Source organism: Tachyglossus aculeatus, chromosome 16 (genome assembly GCF_015852505.1).
Source record: "Tachyglossus aculeatus isolate mTacAcu1 chromosome 16, mTacAcu1.pri, whole genome shotgun sequence".
Classification (NCBI taxonomy): Eukaryota; Metazoa; Chordata; class Mammalia; order Monotremata; family Tachyglossidae; genus Tachyglossus; species Tachyglossus aculeatus.
The window spans coordinates 43,308,155-43,330,854 of NC_052081.1; the positions used below are offsets into that span (position 1 = coordinate 43,308,155).

General features: G+C 52.5%; 1 protein-coding gene across 1 annotated transcript in view; it reads left to right on the forward strand.

Moving 5' to 3' along the window:
* The window catches only part of CSMD2 (CUB and Sushi multiple domains 2), a 313,956-nt gene extending 293,912 nt beyond the window's left edge, over nucleotides 1-20,044 (forward strand). The window contains exons 59-75 of the mRNA XM_038758637.1: nucleotides 1,527-1,715; nucleotides 2,615-2,788; nucleotides 6,776-6,958; nucleotides 8,419-8,595; nucleotides 9,180-9,359; nucleotides 9,741-9,914; nucleotides 10,536-10,709; nucleotides 10,998-11,071; nucleotides 11,744-11,855; nucleotides 12,088-12,267; nucleotides 12,817-12,882; nucleotides 13,789-13,950; nucleotides 15,334-15,446; nucleotides 16,810-16,897; nucleotides 18,484-18,622; nucleotides 19,053-19,231; nucleotides 19,380-20,044. Of these exons, the coding sequence (XP_038614565.1) occupies nucleotides 1,527-1,715; nucleotides 2,615-2,788; nucleotides 6,776-6,958; nucleotides 8,419-8,595; nucleotides 9,180-9,359; nucleotides 9,741-9,914; nucleotides 10,536-10,709; nucleotides 10,998-11,071; nucleotides 11,744-11,855; nucleotides 12,088-12,267; nucleotides 12,817-12,882; nucleotides 13,789-13,950; nucleotides 15,334-15,446; nucleotides 16,810-16,897; nucleotides 18,484-18,622; nucleotides 19,053-19,212 (2,345 nt within the window). The 3' untranslated portion in view covers nucleotides 19,213-19,231; nucleotides 19,380-20,044. The remainder of the gene's footprint in view (nucleotides 1-1,526; nucleotides 1,716-2,614; nucleotides 2,789-6,775; nucleotides 6,959-8,418; nucleotides 8,596-9,179; nucleotides 9,360-9,740; nucleotides 9,915-10,535; nucleotides 10,710-10,997; nucleotides 11,072-11,743; nucleotides 11,856-12,087; nucleotides 12,268-12,816; nucleotides 12,883-13,788; nucleotides 13,951-15,333; nucleotides 15,447-16,809; nucleotides 16,898-18,483; nucleotides 18,623-19,052; nucleotides 19,232-19,379) is intronic.
* Nucleotides 20,045-22,700: the final 2,656 nt, after the last annotated feature.

Consider the following 22,700-nt stretch of genomic DNA (forward strand, 5'->3'; position numbering starts at 1 on the left):
ATTCCCCTCTCCACCCGTTCCTTTGGTTCAGGGCTCTGAGGAGGGGTGGGAATTGGGAGAGGTGAGCAAGTCGGGGTGGGCACTGGGGCAGGCCCGCTGGCAGCATGGAAGGTGGATGCAGAGAGGAGGAAGAACCATCCTATAGGGCCATGCTATGGAGGGCAGGGGCCTGGGTTTCTCCAACCAGCACAGCAGAGAGGCTTGAGGGTATACTTCAAGAGAGGTGCCTGTCAGAGAGCACTGGGACACCCATAGTGGAGAGACTCACTATAGTAGAGAGTGGGTGAGAGGGTGGGTAGGGGCCAGAAGGATGGTCAGGAGGCCCAGTGGAAAGAGAACTGGGGAACCTTCTAAGCTCTGTGGAGGGCTGTCTTTGTTCTGAGTGGTAGCCAGGAGGCCAGGTTCCTTGGCATTAGCTAGATGCAGTCAGAAGCCCCCCACCCCTACCCCACCACCTCCCTGCACCTGAAGGGAAATATGACACCAGTAACATCGGCACTCCGAGCATACTCTGCCCCACCTATGATGCATCCATCTCCATGAGGCGGGGAAAGGCCAATGGGAAAACACCATCCCAGGCACCAATCCCTAGGTCCCTGCCTGCCCCATCCCTCCTCTCTCCCTGAGGTGCCAGTGGTGCCATGTTGCTTGTTGCCCGCCCCACTTAGTATCACCAGAGAGCAAAGCCTTGCCAGAGCCATTTCCGAGCTCTGGAACCAAACCGCCATCCACGTCCACGTGGGGAGCTGCAGGAAGAGGGCAAAACCCCAGTGGTGGGGGGAGCCCATCCCCTATAGACACTTTGAATGTGTTGCTATGGCAACCAAGAACATTAGCAGAGCATTTCCTGCCTTTAAAAAAAAAAAAAGCCCATCCATAGCTTTCCCCTGGCTGGAAGATGGCCCACCGCGAGACCTGCAGGAACTGTGGTGGAGAATTCAGTCGATGGCATTTACTGAGCACTTACTGTGGGCAGAGCATTATACTACGCTCTTGGGAGAGTGCTATACAACAAAGTTAGTAGACACGATCCCTGCCCACAAGGAACTTAGGGCAGACTATCTAGAAGGGGGGACTTGCAGCCAACTCTCAATTATCTGCTCTGGATTTTCTGCACCAGATTTCTCAGCGGGCCCCCCTGCGGGGCCTGCCTTCCGTACAACCTTTTCCCTTCCCCCAGGCTTCCCCAGTCAGGTGAGTGGCTGTCCCCCAACTCCACCAATCCCTGCCAGGGCCCCAGTCACCTCCCCTGTTTATTGTCTGGGGTTTAATTTTGTAATGGTGCTGACAATCGAGAGTTGACTGTTCTGAGGCCCCCACTGTGCTTAAAGGAGGGTAACATGGATACCCCAAGGACCCAGGATGATTTGCAAGAGGGCCCCAGGCCCCCAGAGCATCAGGCTCGCATTCTGCCGTCCCTTCACGGGACCCCCCACCCCCCCCCCAACCAAGTGAGATGAGATGGGGAAGTTTGCAGTCTTGAGTCTCATGGAGTGACACCCTTCCCCACCATGGTCGGCTTGCAGTCGTCAACTGTACAGACCCCGGCCACCGAGAGCACAGCGTCCGCCAAGTCCAGCCCAGCGGGGCTCCCCAGTTCAGCTTTGGAAGCACCGTATCATACCAGTGCAGCCACGGATACCACCTCCTGGGGACTCATGTCCTGTCCTGCCAGGGAGACGGTACCTGGGACCGGTCCCTGCCCCAGTGCCTCTGTAAGTGCTCCCCCTGCTACCGTTCATCCCCATCCCCTGACGGAGAATTCCCTTCCTAGTCCCTCTATACCTAACCAGAGAATCCTCCTCCCCACAACCTCCAATCCCATCCATTAGGCCTATCCCTCAAATGAGGCTGCTTCTGGAGTGGAGCAGCAATGCCCATTGTGCACAGAGAGTATTCTCCTTTCAGTGCTCTGGGAGAGGAAATGAAGTACGCAGGTATACTTATACCTGTACTAAGCACTTCCGAGAGGGCAGTACAACAGAATTAGTAGAAATGATACCTGCGCAAGTTGAACTTGTAGTCTAAAGGGGCCTAGAGAGAAAATGTGGACCTGAATTTCCTCTCTAGTTTGGGACATAAAACCCATTCATTTACTAGACGGTTTTCAGGGGACCCAGATTATCAGTCAAGCAATGACATTTATTGATTGTGCAGAGCACTGAAGTAAGCATTTGGGGGGTGGACAAAAGATAAGTGGAATGATCCCTGCACTTAGGAAACTTATGATCTAGTGGGAGACACTAAAATTAATGTCAGATGCAGTTCTCTCTGGGAGGCAGAGGGTTGGACCAGATGACCTCTTGAAGTGACATCTAGGTTTCTAAGATATTGGTGTTAATGATGATTTTCTTAAGTCCGTGAGCCTCAGGTGGGACTTGGGCAGTATCTGGTATGACCTGATCATTTCTTGTCTACCCCAGTGTTTAGCACAGGGCTTGGCCCTTAATAACACTTAACAAGCACCACAATTATTATTAGCTACCACCTGGATTACCATGAGGGCATATAGACAGGCCCCTGGTTGCAGGTCAGAGTCCCCGGGAGACCAGATGCCCACTTCCCCAGGCTTCCTCCTGGACTGATCCCTGGCCCCCAAACGTTCTGCTTCCAGTGGTGTCGTGTGGCCACCCGGGCTCCCCACCTCATTCCCAGATCTTGGGGGACAGCTACACTGTGGGCTCCGTCGTACGGTACAGCTGTGTCGGAAAGAGACGACTCATGGGGAACGTCACCCGCGTGTGCCAGCTGGATGGGCACTGGAGCGGCTCCCTTCCTCATTGTGCAGGTGCGGAGCCGGTGGAGGGCGGGGAGGACCCCAGGGCGAGGGTGGGAGGTGGGACAGAACAGGAAGAGGAGGACTAAACACTTCCTAGAAGTCCAGCTTCTCTCAGCTTGTGCTCGCCGCTAAAGGCCTCGGATGCCACGGGTTCTGGAAACAATTCTCTTCAAGCTCTTGGGGAAGTAGATATCTCATCTACTTCGAGATGTTCAGTGGCCAGTGGCCTTTCTCTGTATAAAACCATGGGGCCTTCCTGTTATAACAAGGCCTCCAGTGGACTCTTAATTGGCTGAGCTGAGGAAATGGCTGAGCCAGGCTTTGGAAGAGCCACTCTGGCATTGCTTGGATTAATAATAACTTTCAGTGAATCCTAGATGTTTCTCTGAACTTTCGGATAAAAGTCCCTGGATGTGGAATTTTGCAGCAGATCCAGAGGGCCAACCAGAAGGGATGGGAAGGATGCGGAGGAAAAGAAAGTTGTGCTTTAAAGAGGGAACAGACCCATGGTTTGCAGGACTTGTTGGACAGGTGGTAGTGTCAAGCTGAAGGTTAGGAGGAGACCAAAGGGCCATCTGATGTCTCCAAGGGAAGAATCAGTTGATCGATCATATTGTCTGAGCACTTATTCTGTGCAGAGCACCATTTTAAATGCTTGGGAGAGTAAAAACGAGTTAGGAGACATGATTGCAGCCCTCAAGGAGTTGACAATGAAGTGGATGTGAGGTTCTTGGTGAATAGCAATCAAATCAATCAGTGTTATTCATTGAGCACTTACTGTAGAGCCCTGAATTAAGCACTCAGGAGAATACGGCAGGGTTTGTAGACGGGGCAGTGCACTGCCCACAGTGAGCTTACAAATCTAGAGGGAGATAGAACAGACATAAAATAATTTGGTTTGGGAGGAAAATCACTGACTTTCTATTTAAAGGAGAGGAAGGGGAGACTGCCACACACAGAGAGTGAGAGAATCGAAAAGGAAAAAGAGGAACAAATCTGCTCTTTGCTGAACTCTAATCATGATGGCATTTATTAAGTGCTGAGTAGGCTCAAGATAATTGGATCAAGCGAAGACCTTTCTTCTTTCTTGAAATGCTCAAAAGCAGAGACTGCCTCGTGTGTGTCTTTCTCTCCCTGTCTCTGTTTATGCAGCTGTCTCTGCTTTTCAAAGTCAAGGCCCAAAAACAACCGAGAAAACGAAAGTGGGGGTTTCTAAATCCAGGTTTTTCCATTAGCATCAGCAGCTCCTTAATAGCAACAGCAGCAACGAAAGAATAAAAATGACATTTTAAAGTCACATCACTGAGAAAATGAGGTCTCTGGAGACATTTCAAAGCAGCCTCCTCTAATGTAAAATATGGCCCCATTTTCTCGGGCCATCAGTCATGGGGATCAAAAGCCAGTATCCTCACAATAGGGCAGGGGGCAGTGATCGCAGAAATAAGTGACTTCAGTTCAGATGGGGATGGAGCCTCTCTCCCCTCTTGGTGGGCAGGATGTCAAGGCCAAGCCAAGACCAGGTCTACACAGTTGTTCAGATGCAAATTATCTTCAGCAGCATTCACTGAGCACCGACTGCGGGCAGAGCACTGTGGTGAGTGATGACTGTGTTCAGAGCACTGTATTGGAGGTCCTCTGCGTTCCCCTTTCTCCCAGACCTTCCTCAGCCTTGGAGGCTCCTCCCTCTGTGATGCTTTCAACACTGGAGAGTCCCAGGTCTGACATGCCCTCAGAGCCCTCAGACTGAGTCAAATTCAGTGCCGGCTGTTACTGCCAGCGGGGTTGGCATCTGCCAGTTCTGGGAAAACCCAAGACCCAGCCCCGGCAGACCCTGAGCCTGGGGAACCTGAGATCCTTTGGCCACTGTGGTCCTGTGATCAACTGGCCACTATGGTCTGGGAAAGCATATCCTCATAGGACTTGTCTGAGGAGGCACCTTCAAAGTCCAGGACATGGCAGCTGGCAGCAGAATCCATGAGCGATTGGCAAGGGAGGTGAGGAAAGGCAGCAGTTGCTCATGTTGAGGGAGAAGAGGCCCAGCAGGGAACAATGGCCAAAAACAAAAGGCCTGACCAAAGTGATAGTGTGCAGAAGACAAAGGGAGAGCAATAAAGGAGGACAGGAGGGAGAGAGGAAAGGAGGAGAAGTGGAGGGGCTCACTTCAAAAAGGTACATATATGTATCCATAATTTATTTATATCCATGTCTGTCTCTCCCACTAGACTGTATGCTCCTTGTGGGCATGGCCCTTGTCTTCCAACTCTTATATTGGAGTTCCCCAAATGCTTAGTACAGTGCTCTGCACACAGTAAGCGCTCAATAAATATAATAAATTGATTGAACAGATCTGAGGGAATTTGTCAAGTTGGTTTATGGAGAAGTTAGTCCAGTCCAGTGTCATTCCATGGGGTGGCAAGCAAGAAGGGCTGAGGGTGAGCCTCACAGACAACCCACCTGCTTGTGAAAGCCTTATATCTGGGAAGACCAGGTGTAGGGGCTAGGGGGAGGGGGCTGAAAGAAATAGGAGGTGGGCATTTTGGAGTTCTAAACCTTGTCCAGGTGACAGAAAATGGGTGGGAGCACCACTGCCATATTCCAGCCGCCGGGGCTCATCTTTGAATCTTATAATCCACACTGAGAGAGGGGCCAGGTCCTCGAGAAACAGGGTGGCCAAGTGGAAAGAGCAAAGGACTGGGAGTCAGGAGACCTGGATTCTATTCCCGACTCCATCCCTAGCTTACCATGGGACCTTGGGCCATTCACTTCACTACTCTGGGCCTGAGTTTTCTCAACTGTAAAATGGCAGTTAAGTATATCAGGTCTTTCCTCCCCTTAGACTGTGAACCTCCTCATCTGATCTGACTGTATTGTAACAACAACAATAATAATAATAACCATAATAATGATAATTGGTTTTGTTAAGCACTTACTATGGGCCCTGGGGTAGATACAAGATAACCAGGTCCTGTATGGGACTCACAGTCTAAGTAGGAGGGAGAACAATATTGAATCCCCATTTTGCAGATGAGGAAATTGAGGCACAGAGAAGTGAAGTGATTTGCCCAAAGTCACACAGCAGACAAGTGTCGGAACCAGGATTAGAACCCAGGACCTCTGATTCTCAGGTCCATGCTCTTTTCACTAGGCCATGCTGCTTCTCATGTCTATCCCAGTGCTTAGCACAGTGCTTGGCATATAGTAAGCACTTAACAAATATCACAGTTATTATTGTTATTATTATTAACTTCTGATCCTGATCAGGCTGGTGGAAGAAGAGTAGTGGCAGCTCTACCAGACTCGGGGAAAGTGAGGTGGGACAGACAATCAATCATCATCTGGATAATCAGAGACCATTCATCTAGCCTGATGGCTGCATGAATTTACACCAGAAAAAAAAGCCTCCAGGTTCCATTTGGCCTGAATTTCCTGGACTCTTCTAAGGAAATTAGACCCTGGTGGTGCCCAAATAATGTGGGCTAAATTGTACATTCTGGGATCTCTTTTAACTGGAAAAGGCTCAATTGCCTCCATGGTATTCAGGCCCCCAAAATCCACTTTAGCTAGAACCACAGAGGAGACAGCAAGGCCTAATGGAAAGAACACAGTCTTGGGAGTCAGAGGACCTAGGTTCTAGTCCCAGCTCCTCCATTTTCTGCTGTGTGATCTTGGACAAGTCACTTCACTTCCCTGTGCCTCAGTTACTTCAGCTGTAAAATTGGGATTAAGTCCAACTCCCTCCTACTTAGAGTTTGTGTCCCATGTGGGACAGGGACCTGATTATGTCGTATCTACCTCAGTGCTTAGAACAGCACCTGGCACATAGTAAGCACATAACAAATACCAATTGAAAAATAAAAACCACCTAGCTTGGCTGGAGCACTCCAGCCAGGGGTGCCCCTTGCAACTCCCCTTGGTCACACAAGGCATGCCCTCTGTCTTGGTTGGCGGAAGCCCAGGCTGACCTCTGACAGCATCTGTGTGTGTTCTGTCCAACAGGGAGCAGTGCAGGAGTCTGTGGAGACCCAGGAATCCCATCCCATGGAATCCGTTTGGGGGACAAGTTCAGCATGGACAGCGTCGTGCGCTTCAGCTGTGAGCCAGGCTTTGCCCTGCGTGGGTCGTCAGAAAGGACGTGCCGCCCAAATGGCTCGTGGAATGGCACACAGCCTGAGTGTGGAGGTAACCAACCCCCACACCCCCACATCCCCTGGAGTAGAGCCACGAGGTCAGTGTGGGTGGCCAGGCTTGGATCCAAGGCCCCAAGTCATTGTGAGTTTCTCTCAGAATGCAAGTCTCAACCATTGCCATCTACTCCCCTACCCGGTCAGCCCTCTAGCTGGCTGCTGCATCCACTGGCCATACAAGCTGATGCCTGAGAAGGAGCCTCTGGATCACTTCGGCCCCCTGGGAAACGTCTGTGAGGGTCAGAGCCTTGGGTGAGGGTGGGCAAAATGGCCAGGCTCTTGTGCCTGAGGTCTAAAAGAAGTCAGACCAGGCCTGAACAAAAGGTGGCCTCAGTGAAGAGTGGGAGGCAGGAGAAAGAAAAAAACAACCTCCGGGTTTGGATTTCCTAGGTCTTTGAATGGTATCATTGAGATGATTGCTGCAGACACCTGCTCCTGTTCCATAGGTTCATGACCAGGAGAGGAGAGGAAGAAGGGGAAGGAGGATGGGGCTTTAGGAAATGGGGATGGAAGCCATGCAGATCCAGTTGGCTGATGAACATTTTTCCCCTGGCCAGAGTAATTGATTCTGTCTGCAAGGCTGAGTTAAACTGTAGCTGGAGTGACAAATATATAAAAAAAAAAAACTGGAGAAGAAAGGAAATTAAAGACAGAATGTAATCAGAGATCATCAATGACCTTGGGGATAACTCTGCCTGGCAAACTGAGCCTCCCCAAGGATCTTGAGAGAACAAAAATCCATCGAGAAAACAAGCAGCAGAGAACACAGCAAAAATCTTTTCAGGCTCTAGGGCTACAGACTGCCTGGGATGCTGGGACCCTGCAGTCGGGAATTTTTTCTGCACAGAGGCGGGTTCTCATTGAAGAGTCTGTGCATCGCTATGATTAATACACTTGGGAGATGCCCCTCGGGGGCACTTTTTCGCTCCTATCCACAATCCTGTTTGAATGGGGGGGTGGGTGGGGGTCTGGGCATTAATAATAATAGTAGTAATGATGGCATTTGTTAAGTGCTTACTATGTGCAAAGCACTGTTCTAAGCACTGGGGGGATGCAAGGTGATCATGGTGTCCCATGTAGGGCTCACAGTCTTAATCCCCATTTTACAGATGAGGTAACTAAGGAACAGAGAAGTGAAGTGACTTGCCCAAGGTCACACAGCAGACGTGGCAGAGCCAGGATTAGAACCCATGACCTCTGACTCCTAAGCCAGGGCTCTTTCCACTCATCACAGTACAGATACCCTGTTGCAATCCAAAGCCCCCAAAGCCCAGTGCCAAGGCATTGCAAAGCAAAATGGGGGTTCTGTAAAATTGGGGGTTCAAAATCTGTTCTTCCTCCCGATTAGACTGTTGTAAGGCCCATGTGAAACAAGCTTGTGCTTGATCTGACAGTACGATATTGGCCGTCCCCCCCGCCATGGGACCATTGAGTCTGACCCGCTCTTCTTTCCAGTTATCTCATGTGGCAACCCGGGGACACCCCGCAACGCCCGAGTCGTGTTCAGCGATGGCTTGGTCTTCTCCAGCTCCATCACGTATGAGTGCCGGGAGGGCTATTATTCCACTGGCCTGCTAAGCCGCCACTGTACAGTCAACGGGACCTGGACAGGGAGTGCCCCCGAGTGTTCCGGTGAGGAGGCAGTGTGCGGGAAACGGGGCCCATGGTTCTAGGAGAGGGCTTCCAGGTCCTCGATGGGCTGGACACGCCCGGGGCAGACCCAAGCAGGGTTAGACTTTTTAATGGACCTGGTACTGCCATGTCCGGTAGCCAACCCCCAACAGGGGGCTTGATGCTGGGGTTCGGAACCGTTAGGTACAGCTGTTGCAGACAGGAAATTTTTGCCATTTGATGACATCCTCCAATCTGCCTCTTGATTGGCTGAGCAGCTCATTTGATTGACATCTGATGCTCGGGGTTGGCAATGGTTCTGGCCACCCCAACCCCAGTTAGCTCTGCCTGGAGTGATTCTGGCTCATGTTTAGTCAGTTGACCCAAAATAGGCCTGCCCATGCAGATCCAGTCAGCGTGCCTGAAGGCCCTCGTGGGCCTGCAGTGTCTGGTGTTTCCCACCTGTGGAGGGGAGGGACATGGGGCCTGCCCCACAGGTACACACGGAGACCAGTGCTGATGGGCTGTGTCAGGGTGGGCTGGGAGAGCTCAGGGGAGGCCGCCCAGGCTCTGACCGATCCCAGCCTGTCTCTGTTCCTCCCCAGTCATAAACTGCGGGGATCCCGGGGTTCCTGCCAATGGCATCAGGCTGGGAAGCGATTTCACTTACAACAAAACCGTGACGTACCAGTGTGTCCCAGGGCACACGATGGAGACTGTCAGGGCTGCCTCGCTCAGCTGTACCAAAGACAGGACCTGGAACGGCACCAAGCCAGTCTGTAAAGGTGAGGGTGGGGAAGGGCATGGAGGAAAGCAGGGGAGAGGGCACCTAATGGTTGGGTTGGCAGGAGGGGCCAGAGCAGCCGGGCAGGGTTAATCTGGGCTGGCTTCCCAGCAGAGGTGGTTTTCTAGTGCTGCCGAGGCCCACTCTGGGCAGGGTCAAGAGGGGATCTGAGATTCTGGGCTATCAGCGACCTGGTTACTCTGGCAAACAGTCCTGTAAAATGGGATTATGTTGAATTTCCTGTTCTCCCTCCGTCTTAGCCTGGGGGGCCCCGGGAGGGTCAGGGACTGTGTCTGAATGGCCTGGTGGCCTCGTATCAACCTCAGCGCAGAGCCTAGTGTAAGCGCTGAACACATACCACCGTGACGATTCTCACTGGCAGCGATCCTGTGCAAAACACCCCAAGCAGTGCCCAACGGCAGAGTGGTGGGCTCCGACTACCGCTGGGGATCGAGCATCAGCTACGCCTGTGTGGAAGGCTACCAGCTCTCGCTGCCGGCCATTCTGACCTGCGAGGGGAATGGGACCTGGAGCGGGGAGCTTCCGCAGTGTTTCCGTAAGTAGATGATCTGCCCCCTCCCTCTGGGGGTTGGGGGTGGGGGAGAGAGAGAGAGGGAGGGAGGGAGTGGGGAAAGTAAGGCGGGGCATGTGTGTAAGACTCTTTCTCTTTCCCCATCATCAATCTCTTCAAGAGTCAGGAAAGTTTGTTTCTGTTCAAACACCTCATTGAGCAGTGCTTTGAACACTGGATTGGAGATTGAGACCTCTAACTCTATTGTGTCCTCCCAAGTACTTAGTACTGTTGTGCTGGGCACATAGTAGATTGTAAGCTCTTGAGGGCAGGGATTGTAGCTACTTACTCTATTGGCCTCTCCCAAGTGTTTAGTAGAGTTCTCTGCACACAGCCGGCATTCTAGACTGTGAGCCCACTGTTGGGTAGGTACTGTCTCTATATGTTGCCAACTTGTACTTCGCAAGCTCTTAGTACAGTGCTCTGCACACAGTAAGTGCTCAATAAATACGATGGATTGATTGATTCGATAAATGGATTGATTGGTTGGGGAAGCTGAGGGTTTTGCTGTGAACTCGATTGCCTTTAGCAGAGGGCTGGCTCAGTCCCAGCTGAAGTTCTGTAGAATGACAGAGGGTCTGTCCGTCTCTCTGGCCCGTTTTGCAGCTGTGTTTTGCGGGGACCCGGGGATCCCACCCCAAGGGAAGAGGGAGGACCGAGGCTTCTCGTACAGATCATCCGTCTCCTACTCCTGCCTGCCCCCCCTGGTTCTGGTGGGCTCTTCCCGGAGATTCTGCCAGTCGGATGGTGTGTGGAGTGGCAGCCAGCCCAGCTGCATAGGTGAGGGGAGCATGAGCTTCCAGCTGGGACCCACGTTCAAGTCCTGACTCCCCCCTGCTGGGTGACCTTGGGAGAGTGACGCCCCCTCTCTGGGCCTGGCTCAGACTGCCAAAGAACCCCTTCTCAGTGCCTCTGCTGTGGGGGTTCCCACTTGGCCCTTTGGAAAGGGCTGCAGGGAAAGGGTGGGGGATCCAGTGGGGTGGGCATGGGGAGGGAGAGGGAAGAGGGGACAGTTGGGAAAACTTTGTGATGGGTGATTTCTCTTCCACGATCCTTCCCATGCCAAAGACCCGACCCTCACCATGTGTGCCGATCCCGGCGTGCCACAGTTTGGGAGTCAGAACAATTCCCAAGGTTTCCAGGTAATAATCCTCACTGGGCCCTGTGGATCATTTCCTTCCTCCCTTTCTTCCCCTCTCTCCCTTCAAGCCCACTTACTTCTTGTAAACTCTTTGAGGACAAGGATCCTGTCTACTAAGTCCTATCCCAAGCACTCAGTACATTGCTCTGCACAGAGTAAGTGCTCACTAAATACTATCTATGGATTAGCCATGGAACAGACCATCCAACCAGCCCCTCCTGTAAACAGGGCCCCACCTTGGACCATCAGGTGCCATCAGGGAAGGGGTCAGTGGCTTTCTAGACAAGGAACCTGCCACTCAGGCCTGATGTAATGGGGTCCCAGGTTTCAGATCCCTATGGAAAGGAAAGGAAGCTCTGAGCTATCTCTGATTGACCACCGAAGAGGAAGGGCTGGAAGGCCACTAAGGACAATCCGTAAGGAGGAGAAGGGCTTTAGCTGCAGTAAGCAAGACTTGGCATAGGCACATGGAAGAACTTCCCAGCTCTTGAGAGAAATCCATCGTGGAACAGACACCTGAGAGAGGTGAAAAGGCCCCCTTCCTTGAAGGTCTCTAAACCCAGGACAGAATCACATCGGGCCCGGATGGTTCGGGTACGAGACGGGGCTGGATCTGATGACCTTGGGGGAGAAGTAGCCCCATGAGGAGAGTGTGCTGTGTTCTTTACTGCAGGTCGGAAGCCTGCTGTTCTTCAAGTGTCAGAAAGGTTACCTGCTGCAGGGATCCACCACCAGGACCTGCCTCCCCAACCTCACCTGGAGTGGGGTCCAGCCAGACTGTGTCCGTAAGTTCCACCCACAGGCCCAGGGGAGACCTCGGGGCTGGTGGAAGGCTGCCATGGGGGCAGGAATGGCAAAGGAGGCTGGGGCCTCCACATGAGAGTCCCATCTATTCAAGCCAAGTCCTGCCGAGAGACGGGCCTGAACCAGGTGACCTCCTGGGGTCAGAGACGGGGAGGGTGGTACCTCCGCAAGGCCAAGGACCTTCCAAGCCCATGGTGGTTTCCCATATTCCAGCTCACCACTGCAAGCAGCCGGAGACACCGCCCCATGCCAACGTGGGGGCCCTGGACCTGCCGTCCATGGGTTACACACTGATCTACTCCTGCCAGCCCGGCTTCTTGCTTAAGGGGGGTTCAGAGCACAGAACCTGCAAGGCGGATGGCAGCTGGACAGGCAAACCGCCCGTCTGCCTGGGTGAGTCCCGGTCACCCCAGGCCCGGAGCAGGGAGGATGCTAGTTGCTTGGGATGGGCTGGGAGGGATGGTCACCCCCAGGAGCTGATGGCCTGAGAGTGGGTACCTGGGCCCTGGAGGGTCAGGGCCCTTTTACTCCAGAGTAGTAATAGAGCCAAACCTTCTGTTCCAAGCTCCTCCTGAAGGCTTGGCCCTGGCTTGGGTGCTGCAGAGGGGCAAGGGAAGGAGAGAAGAGCTTGTGTCCTATCTCGAGGAGCTGACAGTAACAGAGGAGAAAACCTGGATATACAAACACATACACACCCCAACACACAGGCATAAGGCTGGGCTGATAAAGGCATGGACTGTCACTGTGTGTGTGTGTGTATATGTCTCACACACACACATGAACACACACACAGAATGCAGTGTGCCCGCTGGGCTGGAGGGACCATAGGCTGGGGAGTTGTTGGTGTCTCCCCAGAAGATGGGAGGCAGCTGGCTCAGCATTGAGCCTTGTGGCCCTCCCGGGTAAAGGATCAAATGACCAGTCTCTTGTCCCTCCCTTCAGCCGAAGTCCGGCCCAGCGGACGACCGGTCAGCACTGCCCGAGAGCCACCCATCACCAGGATGTCAGGTAGGTGGGGGCAACCTCCTTTCTCTCCCATCTCAGAGTCCAGCTGGTTCTCTCGGTGCCAGTGAATGAGTCTAGGCTCGAGGTGGCATGGTATAGCCAAGTGAATGACTTCTGACCCCAGGATCTAACACCCAGGGCAGTCACACTGACCTTTACGGGAAGCGTCACTGCCTGGTGGACCCATGGACTGGTGGCAGGTGACAGATTGCTGTGCTGTCTGCATATGTGGTGTGGAAGGGACAGCATGAGGGAGCAGGAGCTGTCTCCAAGTCCTGGTGCCCGACCCCCAGAGTTCGGGCCTGGTCTCTAGGCAGAGGAGAAGGTGCCTCCCTGAGGCCCCTGGCAGGCTTGGCATTCACAGGTCAAGCTGGAGATCAGAGAACAGTGAACAAGGGCCTCAGGGTTTCTCAGAATGGCCCTGCCATGCCTCCGTGGGGAGCCCATCCCTTCCCCACTGCCCACCTTTGGCTGGCAAATGGGTCTGGAGTGGCAGATGTGGGATCTTGGAGCATGTGGCCTGGCAGGGGGGCCCTGCCTGTGGTCACAAGAGCAATATTAACTCAACGTTTTTCCCATGGCTTTATCTGATGTTAATCCGGGACAGTTTCTTGGAGGCAAGGGGTTTTGTGCTGAGATGCAGAGCAGGGGAGAGTTGGGGAATCTTCTAGGTTGTCCTGTGGGAATTTCCTTCCCACCTGTGAGGTGATGCAGAACCCCAGGGACAACAGGAGTGACCTGGGAAGTTGTCCACTGGCCACTGCTCTTCAGAAAACAGCTCCATCCTCTGACCCCCTCGTCTGGAGGGTGGAAGGGGCTCAGACGGGGAGAGCCCCACCACCAGAGGTGAAGTTGAGATTCGAACCCAGGCCTCTGGCCCTGACCACAGCCAACTCTGTCTGTCCCCAGTGCCCAGTGACGTGTTTGCGAGGGACTCTTTGTGGAAAGGCTCCTACGAGTACCTGGGCAAAAAGCAGCCAGCCATGCTCCGGGTGACTGGCTTCCAGCCGGCCGCCAGCATGGTCAACGCCACTGTCATCGACCGCAGCGGCGTGGAGCTGCTGGTCTCAGGTATACTGCCACCCTCTCATGCGGGCCCCTCCCTCGTAGTCCCTTTCCCGCCCCCACCGCCACCACGCATTAAATCAGAACAAGCCCCCAAGGTCTTATTAAAATCCCATCTCCTCTGAAAGGCCTTACCCAACTAAACCCTCATTTCCTCTTCTCCCATTCCCTTCTGCATCACCCCTGAACCTAAATTTGCACCCTTTATTCACTCCCACCCTCAGCCCCACAGCACTTGTGTACATAACTTAATTTATTTACATGTATATTAATGTGTGACACCTTGGGCAAGTCACTTAATTTCTATGTGCCTCAGTTACCTCCTTTGTAAAATAGAGATTAAGACTGTGAGCCCCATGAGGGACAGGGACTGTGTCCAAACTCATTAGCCTTTATCTATCCCTGCACTTGGTACAATGCCTGGAACATAGTAAGTGCTTAACAAATACCATAGGAAAAAAAAAGTGTTTGTCTCCCCTGCTAGAGTGTAAACTCCTTATGGGTGGGGAAAGTGTCTACCAACTCTGTTATATTGTGCTCTGTCCCAAGTGTTTAGTACAGGGTTGTGTACACAATACTCACTGAATAAATACGATTGATTGTGCCACTAATCCATCAAAGACGGTGTCTCCCTGTTGGGGAGATGTTCCTAGTCCCTGTGGATTCCTGGCAGGGTCTGTGTGCCCCTCTCTGGCCCAGGACCACTCGCCCTGGATCCCTCCAGCCAGCCCATCCATGGTACAGATGGATGGCAGTGGGAGGGTAGCTGCCCTGGGCAGCCCGTACTCCAGTGTCCCTCGGGGTTGGGCTGTCCAAACTGCTTTTGATTCTGTTTTTGTGCTGGGTGGGATCGAGGGCCACAGCCCTGCTCTCGCTCAGTCTGGGAAGTCCTAGCCTAATCAATCAACAGTACTAACTGAATGCCTTCTTTGTGCAGAGCACAAAGAAGCACATCTGTACCATGGACGGGCCAGCTGGAGGGATCCAGGGCGAGTGGTCCTGGGCCAGAGAGGGGAACACAGACCCTGCCAGGAATCCACAGGGACTAGGAACATCTCCCCAACAGGGAGACACCGTCTTTGATGGATTGGCGGCACAATCAATCGTATTTATTCAGTGAGCAGGCGCGTGCACTTAACAGAGTTAGTAGGCATAATCCCCATCTGCAAGGAGCTTCCATAATAGTGGACCAACTACTCCATCAATCCATCAATCATTGTATTTTGGTCTATCTGGGGAAAGGACACACACACGCACACACATGCATGTGGCCAGCTTCCTACAGACAGACATGGCCTAGTTGCACACCCCCATGTTGCCGGACACATGCTCACCTGGCGTGACCCCAGGCCCATCTCTGTCCCACCAAGCCCGTCTTTCTCTTTCCAGGTGTGTACAAGAAGGAAGATTCCCATCTCCTCCTGCAGGTCTACCAGATCACAGGGCCCGTGGAGATCTTTGTGAACAAGTTCAAGGATGACAAGTGGGCTCTAGACGGGCACGTGAGTCCCTGGGCAGAGGGAGGCGGCAGCATGGGAGTGGTTGGCTGGGTTAAGCTTCCAGGGCTCCTCTGGGCAGACCTGCCAGTGCTGGCCTCCCTCATTGGTGAGGCTTTGAAAACCAGAACTGGACCGGAGACTCCTGGGCTTTGCCAGGAGGGCTTTGAAAGGTCACTGAGCCCAGTCCCCTGCTCCCTGCATGCCCTTGCACCTGCACTGCCATAATGTCTGCTTCACTTTTCTATGAAGAAACTAACCATATAAGGATATCATGTTATCAGTTGGGAAACAGAAAATTCCTTTCCAGTTCAAGTGCTGGAAATCCAAGACAACTGATGATGATGATGATAATAGTGGTATCTCTTAAGTGCTTACTATGTGCCAAGCACTGGGCTTAGCACTGAGGTAGATACAAGATAATCAGGCCAGACACAGGCCCTGTCCCACATGGGACTCCCACTCTAAACAGAAAGGATAACAGCCACCAAATCCCTGTTTTACAGATGGGGAAACTGAGGCAAAGCAAAGTTAAATGATTGGCCCAATGTCCTACGGCAGGCCAGCGGCAGAGATGGGGCTAGAACCCAGGTGTCCTGACTCCCAGCCCAGTGCCCCTCCCACTAGGCCATAGCTGAACCAGTCTGGCCTTGACCAACCCTTCCCACACAGCACCCAGCCCCCGGTCCCAGAATTTCCCCCAAGACTCATGGGGCACATGGGGCCAGCCCTCCTGCCCAGGGCACCCCAGCCCCTGCCCTCTTGGTTGCAGGAGATGGTCCCCAAAGAGGTCAGCTTGGTCTGGAGTGGCCGTTTGGGAAGAGCAAACTGTTCTGGCCCAGCAGCCCGGGGAAACCATGGCCACCCCTCACTGGGCAAGGTCCCATGGTGAGCTGGTCAGCCCCTCCTCCCAGCCCAGCTCTAGGCCCCGGGAAGACAGGGGCTGCTGGACTGGAGGGCTGGGCCCGACCTCACCAGCAGCAGGTCAGGGATCCAGCACCGGGGCTGAGTCAGGGTTAGGGGACCTCCCGTGCTCCCCAAGGACTAAGGAGCTGGCAGGGCCCTTAACAACACAGTGGCCTTAGTGATCAGGTATCTCCCTGTTGCAGGGTCCCCAGGCCCCCTCTGTACCCACTGTGGACATCAACATCTTTTCCAGATAGAGCTCCCCGCGGGGTGGGTCCCCGATCATCTGGAGTCGACCCTAGTAAGAGCTCCAGCCAAATTAGATGGGCAGAACTGGGTCGGTGACTCTGCATTTCAACGGATCACTGCCCAACCAGAAGGCCTTGTACAGATGCTGAATTTGCCTCCATTAACTCCAAACTCCCCTTCCCCTTTCCCTGCCCCCTCCCGGCCTCTGCTGCAGGTCTCACTGGAGTCTTCCAGTGGAACATTCGTTTACCAGGGCTTTGTCCGTGGCAAGGGCTTTGGGCAGTTTGGCCTCCAGAGACTCGGTAAGTAACGTTTTCCCTAGGAAATGGAGAGAGGTGGGTGGGTCGGGGGTGCATGTATCACAGGGTGCCCAGGACCAGAGGGTGTGACTTTTCTCCCTATTGGTCTCCCCAGATATCTGAGAACATTAGCTCCTTGTTCCAGCTCTGGCCGGGTGTGGAACCAGGCTCCAGATGGGTCTGAGCAGGGAGTGAGGAGCCCTACTCCCCAATTTTCTGGCTGCATCTGGTCCTCCTCCCTCCTCAGGGCATTTGAACCCCAAGACCAGTGGCTCTAGCAAACAGCAGAACAGAGGACGGTCAGAGAGTTATAGATGCTTACCCTGGGGCAGGGGTGAGAAAGCCAAAGGTTGGTGGAGGGGAGGGGAGCAGCAGCCCACCTCCACCCAGCCCCAAGGAGGCAGTGGGCTCGCAGTTTGCAGCAGCCTCCTCCCCTACTCCTGCAATGTGTAGGAGAAGATCCTGAGCTGCCACCAGGCTTTGAGCAGAGAAACAAAGTCAAACTTTAATGAGCTATTTTAAAGGGAGTAGAGGGATTTCAAAGCCTAGCTCCCTCCTTATCCTGGAGGAAAACTCTGTAATGTGTGTCTGCATCTAGGTCATCCTTTGGGACCACTGCCACTGGTTTTGTAGATCACACACTTGAGGGATGCTCCCAGCTAGGACAGTGTGGCTCTAAATTACTGGGGCCCACTGACGCAGGAGGAAGGTTGGGAAGCCCTAGGAGCCGGATATGGAAATCCCGGGGTACGGGGGCTCCTAAAGTCCTTTAAGTACCCTGTGGGATCTTCCCCGCACACCCCTATTACAGATAGCCACAAGCCTGAGTCAACAATAGTTTTCAATCAGTCATAATGATAATAATAATAATAACAGTATTTGGTTAAGTGTTTATTATGCAGCAAGCACTGTACTAAGCTCTGGGATAAATTCCAGATACTCAGGTTGGATACAGTTCCTGTCCCACAAGGGGCTCACAATCTAAGTAAGAGGAAGAAAAGGTTCTGAATCCCCATTTTACAGGTGAGGGGACAGAGGCAAAGATAAGTAAAGTGACTTACCCAAGGTCCCCCGGCAGACCTGTGGTGGAGCTAGAATTAGAACCCAGATCCTATGATTTCCAGGCCCATATTCTTTCCACTAGGCCTCAATGCTTCCCATCAATTACAGGTATTGAGCACTTACTGTGTGCAGAGCACTGCACTAAGCACTTGGGAAAGTACAATACAACAAAGATAAGTAACATGGCCTAATAGATGAGGATGTGGGTTCTAGACCTAACTCTGCCATTTGTTGGCTGTGTCGCCTCGGGCAAGTCAGGTAACTTTTCTGTGCCTCAGTTACCTCATCTTTCAGGCTGGTTAATGTCCTTATCTGCAAGGCTGTTTTGAAGATCCACTGCCCAACCCTGGGTCTCATTCCAACCGGGCCAAAGTCAAATAGCTCCCAAAAGTAATTTAATATATTCCCCAGCCTCCAAGCATCCCCTGGTTAAAGATCTCCAGGACAAGAGGGGCTGAACCTCATCTCTGTGGCTGCCAAGCCAGGGGCCTGGATGGGCTTTTGAAATGACTCTCTTCCTCCCACAGACCTCGAACTCCTGGAAAATGACCCAGAGTCTATAGGGCATCACTTCGCGTCCAACAGCAGTTCCGTTGCTGCCGCCATCCTCGTGCCTTTCATTGCCCTCATTATTGCAGGGTTCGTGCTTTACCTGTACAAGCACAGGTAAGCATTGTGTCCCATCCCTGCTGCCGTGAGTCATAGGCCCTGAACCCCATGCACACATGTCAGAGAAAGCACATGGCAACAGCAGCAGCACTTACTGAGTGCCTACCGGTTGCAAGACACTGTATTGGGCGCCTGTGATGAACAGGATAACAATGACCCGTTCCCTTTTCACAGGGGAGGACAGACCTGAAAATAGGTTCTGCTGCTTACAATAGAGGGTGAGCAAGCCCTTGCCTGGCTCAGCGCTTGGGGAACAGATGGGCCCTGCCCTTAAAGCTTATAGTCTAACAGGGGAATATAATATTCCTCTGTAGGGTGGAGAGGCCCACAGGGGTGCAGGCCCAGGGACTGCCCTTCCCACCACCTATGGCTTGTAGCAAGCAGGCTGAGCTCCTTCCCAGTCCCCTAACCAACTCCCTCTCCCCAGGAGGAGACCCAAAGTCCCATTTAATGGCTATGCTGGCCACGAGAACACAGGCGTCAGGGCAACATTCGAAAATCCCATGTACGACCGCAACCTCCAGCAGACAGACATCGTGGCCAGTGAGCCGGAGTTTGCCGTCAGCACCGTGTGCACGGCCGTATAACCCCGGGCCCATCAGCGTGGTGAGTACGGGGCTCCTGGGTAGGTTGCGTGTCGTGTGTGTGTGTGTGTGTGTGTGTGTGTGTGTGTGTCCGTCTCCCTGTCTCCCAGATCTATTGAAACCACCTCATCTATTCTTTCCCCCTTCTGGTTCCCATTTCTTCCCCCAAGGGGTCAGAGGCCGGGTCCGTGGCCCAGGTCAGTGCAGCCGGGATGGCTCCAAGGGCAAGAGTGAGCTCGGCTCCCCACCGCGGTGACAGCACATGCGGACCGTCTGCGGACCCTAGGGAACAAAGGACTCCCGATCCAGCTCGAACCTGGCAGGGGGGATGGAGTCAGGTTCCCCCATAGGCCTGGGGCCACCCCTCGAGGCTCCGGCTTCAACTTGCTACTTTCACCTGCGAAAGAGAAGGGGAGAGCACCCGCCAACCCATCAACCTCCAACCAGCCTCTCCAAACCCCAGCCCGATCACCAGGCCCCGACACCATGACCTGGGAGGCCCCCACAGGCCAAACTGAACCATCAAACGTAAGGTTATTAGACCTGCCGGCGTGGGACCGTTCCTCTTCATTTCCCCAATAGGAGAAGCAGCTGTTTGTAGAGAGCCAATCAGTGAAGGGCATCTACTGGGTGCCAAACACTGGGCTAAACATTCGGCAGATATGACGGTAGGAAGATGAGGGTCCTCTGCCCTCCAGGAGCTTACAATAATCGAAAGAGGAGCTCAAACCAGTCCTGTTGGCATCGGCCCCAGAATGGCGCATGGATCCTTGGTCTACACCTGCAGAGTATCTGGACAACTGAGGCCTAAATACATATTTTATCCTGAATCATCCAACTGGGTCATCTCAGAAAACCCCCACCATTTTGCCTGAAATAAATAGGTGATTCAGGGTAGAGTGCTCGAGGAAGGGCTGAGCTACTCAGAGATGTGGACCGCTGAAGCCAGTTACTCCGCTCGGCATAGACACGGCCTTCCCTGTGTCCTTCAGCCTCAACAGAAAGGAACCATTCCTTGGCCACTGGAGTGGACACCGTATTGGAGGCAGATGGAGAGGGAAGCAGGGTGGGGCCCTCAGACCCAACAGAGGAGGGTAGAGTGCTGGCCGGCCCCCAGAACCTGGGGCGCGTCTACAGTGGATGCTGGATCTCTGCCGAAACCCGAGCGAGCACGGTGCTCATGCTTTTCCGACACCTGCCCCCCAACCTAACTTCGGCGAGAATCTATTACCTCTACCTCCCTCCAAGGGGGAGTCTGGTGGGCCTGCCGGGGGGTGCTGCCCCTGCAGGAGAGTCTGGACCTACCCCAGGGCATGGGGTGGGCAGGGGGAAGAGACTCAGTGACCCGAAGTCTCCACACAACCGTGTGCCACCCTCAGGCTGGGAGCTTGGTCAGCCCCTGGGCACCCAATTGCAGTCCTAGATTTAGTAAGCCTGTGCCCACCCCACAGCCCATTCCTTGGGCCTAATCGCACCACGCTGCCTGACATCAGCCCCTTCCACTCCCCCACCCCCACCCTGCGATTGACCAGTGGCCACAGGCCCTGTCATGGGCATCAGGGTGGGAGTGAGGGCATTGAGTCTGAGGCTGTCCCATTCTCTGGCTCTGGACCTCCACCCTCCTCCATCTCCCTTCACCTCCTGCTGCTTTTGGGAACCAATCCCAGTTAGTGTGGTGCATTCATCCCTGAAAGCCTGGAGTCTGACCGCCCTCCCTCCTGCTGCTGGCCCTTTTGCCAAGATGGGCCCAGGAACGGGGTGTCCTTTCATGTCTGTGCTCACCAGACTCTGTGCTCACCAGACTCACATTACAAAAAAAAAAAAAAAAAAAAAAAGAAAAGAAAAAAGGTTTAAAAAAAACTTTTGTACAGAGATATATTTTTATGAAATGAAAGTTTGTACAGTTAAAGACACAATGTAAATTTTTTTTCATTATTGTAGTAAACAGTAGTGGAAACCTTCTTTTGTAAATGTAATAAAATGTATAAATATGGTTTACAGAAAAGTGTACATATGTAATCTATACATACCCCTTTGGCTTGTCTGCAGTATATGCATTTTAATTTATCTGTCTCTGTATATGAGGCTTTCCCCTGGTGACCTGACATACAGTACTTTACTGAATTTGAAAGCTATTTTAAATTTTTTGAATTAAAATAAAATATAAATTTTTGCATTGCTTTTCTTACATTTTTCTTGGCCTGTTTCCTGTCAGAGGGTGGGGTGGTGCAGTGGGGGAGGCCATGGGCTAAGTGGATATGACTGTGTCTAATGACGGCCCTGGCCAGCCCGGCCAAAATCAATCAATCACGTGGCCTAGTGGACCGACCATGGGACTGGAAGTCAGAAGGACCTGGGTTCTAATTCTAGCTCTGCCACTTGTCTGCTCTGTGACCTTGGGCAAGTCACTTCATTGCTCTCTGTTTTCTCATCTGTAAAATGGGAGTGCTGGGGTACAATCAGAAAGAGCATCTAACACTTATCTGGCTCAGGGGATGACCAGATCTGAGAGAGCCATATGATGATGATGATGGCATTTGTTATGTGCTTACTATGTGCAAAGCACTGTTCTAAGCGCTGGGGAGGTTACAAGGTGATCAGGTTGTCTTACAGGGGGCTTACAGTCAATCCCCATTTTACAGATGAGGTAACTGAGGCACAGAGAAGTTAAGTGACTTGCCCAAAGTCACACAGCTAACATTTGATGGAGCCGGGATTTGAACCCATGACCTCTGACTCCAAAGCCCGGGCTCTTTCCACTGAGCCATGCTGCTTCTCTATGGAAGCATATGGAAATCAGTATGCAAATGAGCACATCTAGCCCCTCCCACCAATACCTCAGTGACATTAATTTGGTGCTCTCTTACCTGTTTGCATAAGATGCTTCCATGCAGATTCTGTTTATACCTAGTGCCTTTGAGGCACTTTAAAGTTGTTTTTTAATTTCCCCCTTCTTGATCCCTGAGGAAAGGAGACACTGTGTACCCTTTTGGTTCTTTAAATTGTATACTATAAATTATTTATTACCTTATTAAATAAATTAAATAAGCTACTTATTTATTAATATTAATGTCTGCCCCCATTCTACACTGGAAGCTTGTTATAAGCAGGGAATGTGTCTGCTAATTCTGTTATATTGAACTCTTCCAAGCCCTTGGTACAAGGCTCTGCTCATAGTAAGCACTCAATAGATAGCACTGATTGATTTTTTTATGGTATTGGTTAAATGCCTACTATGTGCCAAGAACTGTGCTATGCACTGGGGTAGATGCAAGCTAATTAGGTTGGACACAGGCCAGGTCCCACATGGGACTCACAGTCTTAATCCTCATTTTACAGATGAAGTAACTGAGGCTTACAATCTAGAGAGAGACAGACATTAATATGAATAAATAATCTTTAAAAAGTGCTTTAATATTATTATTGTCTGGAAGTGATGCTTTGAGTAGGGCTTTGGGTGTCATCCCTCTAAACTGTAAACTCATCATGGG